Source organism: Branchiostoma lanceolatum, chromosome 6 (genome assembly GCF_035083965.1).
Source record: "Branchiostoma lanceolatum isolate klBraLanc5 chromosome 6, klBraLanc5.hap2, whole genome shotgun sequence".
NCBI classification, from domain to species: domain Eukaryota; kingdom Metazoa; phylum Chordata; class Leptocardii; order Amphioxiformes; family Branchiostomatidae; genus Branchiostoma; species Branchiostoma lanceolatum.
Window position 1 is genome coordinate 8331502 of NC_089727.1, and position 6256 is coordinate 8337757.

Below are 6256 nucleotides of genomic sequence, written 5' to 3' on the forward strand. Positions count from 1 at the left end.
CAACTGAAATTCTCCAAACGTTGTGATCAGTTGTTCTGAAGTGACCTATCTTGCTGAATTCTTAATTTAAGACACCAAACTTTTTAAAACAGTATGTAATGAAGCAACACTTTATTGATACAACGGAACTGTCAGAAATAAGTTGTAGTATTCTCCATTATTGAAATATGTATGTTTTTATTTGGATGAAATATTTCCGCTCTTTACGTCACTTCCGAGTCAATACCGGGTACGGAAAACCAGGAGTGACGTAAGAAAGGAAGGGCGTGGCGGGTAGGAAAGTTTTACGAAACTCTTAACAACCTTGGAACCGTCTCAAAATACTCCCTGTGTCTTTGCTATAGGTGTTGGATACGCTATGGTGGTGGTGTCGGCCTTGGTCTGTATCTACTACAACGTGATCATAGCCTGGGCCCTGTACTACCTGTTCGCCTCTTTCACTAACGTGCTCCCTTGGACACTGTGCAACCAGTATGTATTTTCAATTTGATACCTAGTTTGTTGGCATGAAAGTTCGTCTTACTTGGTAGATTACATTATGGAGAAATCCGACTGTTTTCCAAGTCAAAAAATTAATGTGCTCACCGGAATTTTCGACTGAATCGCTCACACTTGTTCAGCTCTGGACGCGAGACTTGATGTACGTGTGACACTAAGGCGTACCAACCTTCTCTTAACCCGGATGGGGGGCGGTGTCGACTTCCAAAAACCTTTGACCCATGACGTCACATGTGCATACAGCCTCGTATTCAAAACAATTGGGTTAGATGATTGAAGAAGACTGACCAGTGAGCCCAATATTTTTTTGAGTTGGAGAACTTATTATTTTTCCATAACCTAGTATGTTCGTTGCTTCATCTGTCATAAACGGCAAACGTTCCAACTGTTTTCTCCAGAGATACATAGAAGGCATCTCGTTACGTGTTGTTTGCAGTTCTTTCTAAACGAGCCATACACGTACCACAGGACCCATACGTTAGATTGTTGACGAAATTCTCAGGATTTGTAGGTGAGAAATCAATGGCTGTAGACTAAACATTTATTTTTATGATTGACGTGTAGGTGGTGGAACACTGATCAGTGCGGGAAGACGTTTGGGGTGAACGGTACCAACGTCACCCTAGGAGTCAACGGGACCAACTCGACGGACTTCACCCGTGTCAGCGCCAGTCACGAGTTTTGGACGTAAGTTGCTGGAGTCTTTACTGTAGCAATGGCTTCCCGTAAACAACAACAACAACCAACACCGACCTCGTTTTCGTGCGTCTCACGCCCTCTCGCGAGACCCTATCGACGCGAGAGTAATGTCGAACGGGATCGAAAAATATGCATATTTCTCTACAACTTCGACATATTCAGTCAACAATTTTACAACAATTCTGTGTCCCTTTCACCTATGTAACCGTTTTTATTTTTACCTCCAGTCATAAGGTCTTGCAGCTGAGTTCGGGGATAGACAAGATGGGGACGGTACGTTGGGACCTGGCCCTGTGTCTGCTACTGGCATGGATCATCGTCGGCGCTTGTCTTATCAAGGGTGTGAAGTCTTCGGGCAAGGTAAATGGATTCTTTCAGTTGGTATAGGTGTGCTTGCCATTTTAAAGCCTTACTCTTATAGCTTGTGTACATTATGTTTTTGTTTTGAAAAGTCTGTGTCTATATACAAGTTTGTGATGCTGTAAGTCGGTACAAATTAAAGAAATACCACCTTACGTTGTTGCATCTACTCATTATGTCTATGTCTGTTGCCTTGGTTTTCTTCAGGTCGTGTATTTCACTGCTACTTTCCCCTTCGTGGTGCTGTTCATCCTGTTCTTCCGCGGCGTCACGCTTGAGGGCGCTGAGCGCGGGATCCGGTTCTACATCATCCCCGAGTGGAGCAGACTAGCCGAGTCCAAGGTACAGCCCTTTTTGGAACAGAGTCGTATGGAGTTTGGATAGTTGAGAAGGCTCTATTACTAGTATACGTACGTGCCGAACTATGTAAAGAGAGTCATCGTATACAAGTTTCTGTCATTTATGTAAAGAATGAAGGAGGTTGGTCCGAACACGAAAACCCTGCGGGACTCCGGCTAGACGAAACTCCCATTCTGTAACCACCCGTTGTGAACGTTAGCGCCTATTTATTGTTATTCTGTCCATGTCCATGTCCAAACGTCCACTCCATTTATATTTTTTGTCAGCAAAGCATTGCTAAAACCACATGGCTAGTTAGGCAGTCATGTGCGTCAAAAGCAATAGATGAAATAAAAGTAAATAATATTTGTCTCTACATTGTTTCCCATCTTTTAGGTATGGGGAGATGCGGCGATTCAAATTTTCTACTCCCTTGGTCTCGCCTTCGGAAGCCTTGCGACTTTGTCCAGCTACAACAAGTTCCACAACAACGTTATGAGGTATTTAAGAAAGTGTACTTTAAAAGTTTATGTCAATTCTGCTTTCTTCATTGTTTCCCGTTTTGCAACATCGAATGCCATTGGTCACTCTGAATGCTAATTTGTCACTGATTGGTCAACAGGGACGCCTTGATCATCGCCGTCGGTAACTGCTTCACGAGCGTTTTCTCGGGATTTGTTATCTTCTCGATCATTGGCCACATGTCCTTCATGCTGGACGTTCCGGTTGACAAGGTTGCTGACGAAGGTAAACTTTTGTTTGATCTAGAAGTAAATCTTTCTTTGATTTTGAATTGTGACAAAAACTCCTAAACAAATACTTTTAATATCAGTAATTTGCAACTGGTAAAATACGAATAGTGTCAATAGCATTGGTTATGTATTAAATCTAATAAAGTACAGCGCAAGTTTCTCAGCCTAAACCCAGTCAGTCCATCCCACTACTGACACCAGGTTTGAGGAGTAACAGAGAACACACATCATGTATTTTTGAAGAATTAACATGTATCAGTGACATCTCTGATTCTAACACACCTATGCGTCCCTGTAGGTCCCGGTCTTGCCTTCGTTGCCTACCCTGAAGCCATCTCCCTTTTGCCGATTTCCACTCTCTGGGCGATACTGTTCTTCCTGATGTTACTAACTCTGGGTTTGGACAGCCAGGTGAATACCTATTACTGCACATGTATACTTCTGTTTCCGCTTTCTGTAGCATATACATGTAGGTAAATTCAACACCCAAAAGGGTATATTTTCTCCGTAAATGAATGCTATATCTGTAATGTGCTATACGTTTGCTTCTGTCGTTTTCTTAGATTTTTTGCCAAAAGTACGTATGCTATGACAAAAACATGCTATGTTTGGTGGACAGCAGCAAGCGACCTTTTTTCTCTACAAGTGACTTGCTTAAGTAAGCCATAGCTGCTGAATGTTAGATAAAATAAATGACCTTAGTAGATCTGCAAAGCTTTACAGTAGTACCCTAAATAGCTAGGCCATATATACTAGTAGGCCATCGGGATAGCTTCATATTGAAATGCAAGTCGTAATATCTCTGCGTTTATGCGGGAATGAGTTTTGAAGAAAAAAATCATTGTAAGTTTTTCTTTGTTTTCTGCAAAGTTTGCGATGATGGAAACCGTGATCACGGCGGTTATTGACGAGTACCCCGAGTATCTCAGGCCGAAGAAGAGCATCGTCGTACTGGGACTGTGTGTCATCGGCTACCTACTGGCTCTTCCACAAACCACCAGCGTACGTATGGCATTAAACGTACTATATTTCCTCTGACTTTGATACAAAGGGGTAATACTAATAGAGTCCAGTCACGTTTGGGACCGCATCCATGCCCTTCGTCACAATTATAAAGCGGCAAGGAATTGTAGAGTCCATTATTTTTCAGTCTTTTCCAGAATGTTGGAATAATATATTTTTAGAAACTTTAGTATTTGTCACAGAGCGGCAACGAGTAATAGAGTCCAGCCACGTTTGTGACCGCATCCTTCCCCTACCTCACAAAGTGGCAAGAAATTGTAGAGTCCATTATTTCCCGAGTGTTGGAATGTATTTTTAAATGTTTAGTATTTGTCACAAAGCGGCAAAGAGAAGTATGGTCAGTCACGTTTGGGACCGCAACCAAAGGTTTCAAGGAATGTCCATTTCATTTCGCCCCGACGAAGGACTTTTAAAGAATATTGAAGTGTATTTTTGAATGCTAACAAATACTTTTTTCTTGTCTCTCTCAGGCCGGTATGTACTGGCTACAGCTGCTGGATTGGTACAGTGCCGGGTTCTCTCTTATGGTCATCTCCCTCTGCCTGACGATCGCCATCCAGTACGTCTACGGTAAGGCATCTTGAAAACAATGTCTTTTTTTTACCTCCGTACTGTTTTCGGTGTGTCTGTGTCCTCTGTATTTTCTATATGCTAGTCACGTTCGACACAGAAAGACAAGAGGTTGTTAGGGTTACTAGAGTGTCCGGAAATGTTGAGATTTGACAGAATTAGAAATTTATCAACATGTGGTGACAACTGACAGACATTGAACAAATGAACAAGCCTGCTATTTTATGGGCAGGTATTGTTTTTCTCGGGGTTTTTTCCCAGTGATATGTATTTTTCCACATGCTAGTTATCCGTAGCAATGAAAGTTACACTTTTCAAAAACAAAAAATCTTTTTGTCGTTTTAATATAACGTATTTAGTACCTTTGCTCTTCCCACAATACCAACTACCAGTGGTGTACGCAACGATGGCAAAATTACAAAGCAGCTCACGGACTGAAACGTCAGACCGTTTTAGCCAGTTGCTTGAGCAACGTTTGCATTGAGTAAACTCATTATTTCTCTACTGGCCTTTTTGCTTGTAATTATCAGTATTTTCAAGACGGTTTTTCAATTCCCGGCCTTCTTCGGCCATTGCAAGTGCAGTACTAGTTATAATGAGATAAAGGGGTTGATTACATTGGACTTTTTGCTGCTAAGCGTTTATTGATGGCAGGAAACATTTAGGAATAAGTACGTCTGCCCTTGAAATTTACGAACTCAATTTCAATTACGTATTGATTTATTACACACGTTTTGGGTGTTTTCACTAAAAGCTCGGAAAAGAAACCTACTCCGTGTAACCACAGGGGAAACCCTTATTTGAAGCACGGTGAAATTGTATGGTCGTCTTTTACGACATTTTCTTGACGAGATGTTGTAAAAGTGAGAAGAAATGTGGCAGGTGGCGGCCCATTGTCTGGAAACGCGTTAATGTGCAAGAAGCGAGTTTACGGCCCTAAAAGTAGCATAACCTCAATACATCACTCGTGCTTCTTCAGAAAGGTATACCCACTTGTGTCCTAACGTTTGGTCAAGATAGAGAGCGGCTTCCTAGCTAAATGTCAATTTTACCGTCGTTTGACCAAGAAAGATAGCATCGATATTTGAATACAGCATGTGAATTAGAAAAGTGTGTGTGTGGGGGGGGGGGGGTTGTTTCGAAGACCTAAAATTGTAACGAATTTATTCATCAAATCTACTTAAAGAATCGACCAATCAAAGCACGGAAATGATATTTAACAGGCTTCTTATATATGGCATTATTCTTGCCCTTTTAGCTGTTAGCGTTGTTGAACATTGTAACTGTTTTTTTATTATTATTTTATATCACTTTTGGAGAAACAAGGGCGACGTGGCACTGCACTCTCGTTTTATAATTCATTTTAACAGTTCCACGTACAGAGAACAATAACCCAATTTTTACACCTGGGTAGAGTAGGGAAAGTCGTATTAAGTGCCTTCCCAAGGGAACATCATCGGTGGCGTCAGGGGAGTAACTGTTTGAAAGTTTTCCGCTGTAGACGGGTTAACTTTTGTCGGCGCCATTCTTTCTAGGCAAACCGTCCTGTTACCTTATAAGGTAAAGAGTCAAACCGTACGCCCTGCATCACGTGACCGACCTCATGCAAATTTAATCAAAGGACGCCTTATCATCAATAAGGTTTTGTCAGCAAATTCCCTCTTGCAAGGACTTTGTGTCATTGGCAATCCGTACAATGCCAGTCAAGGTCATGTAATTTCTCTCTCGTGCAAATTTGTGGCAGGAAATGGAATATTGAATAGATTATTGCATCAATTTGTTTGATTTGATAGGGCCTCGCTGCCTTTAAATTTCCCCTTATACTCAACGATATCATCCATCAATCGGAATGCATTACGGAACACTACGAGTTCGTTTCAAATTTGTGTTTGGTCTCTTTTGTTTTTGAATTAGATTGTGAATCACTGAGTGTCATGTTTGTCTTATAATTTCAACTTAAATTCTAAATCACTGGGTGTCATATTTGTCTTTTAATTTCAAATTAAATTCTAAAT

General features: G+C 41.3%; 1 protein-coding gene across 4 annotated transcripts in view; it reads left to right on the plus strand.

Moving 5' to 3' along the window:
* The window catches only part of LOC136436410 (sodium-dependent proline transporter-like), a 71624-nt gene that overhangs the window by 24509 nt on the left and 40859 nt on the right, over positions 1-6256 (plus strand). For all 4 annotated transcript variants that reach the window (XM_066430380.1, XM_066430382.1, XM_066430385.1 and 1 more), the window contains exons 4-12: positions 345-471; positions 1063-1185; positions 1425-1557; positions 1765-1899; positions 2293-2396; positions 2519-2643; positions 2947-3059; positions 3519-3650; positions 4142-4241. In XM_066430380.1, coding sequence (XP_066286477.1) covers positions 345-471; positions 1063-1185; positions 1425-1557; positions 1765-1899; positions 2293-2396; positions 2519-2643; positions 2947-3059; positions 3519-3650; positions 4142-4241 — 1092 coding nt within the window. The remainder of the gene's footprint in view (positions 1-344; positions 472-1062; positions 1186-1424; positions 1558-1764; positions 1900-2292; positions 2397-2518; positions 2644-2946; positions 3060-3518; positions 3651-4141; positions 4242-6256) is intronic.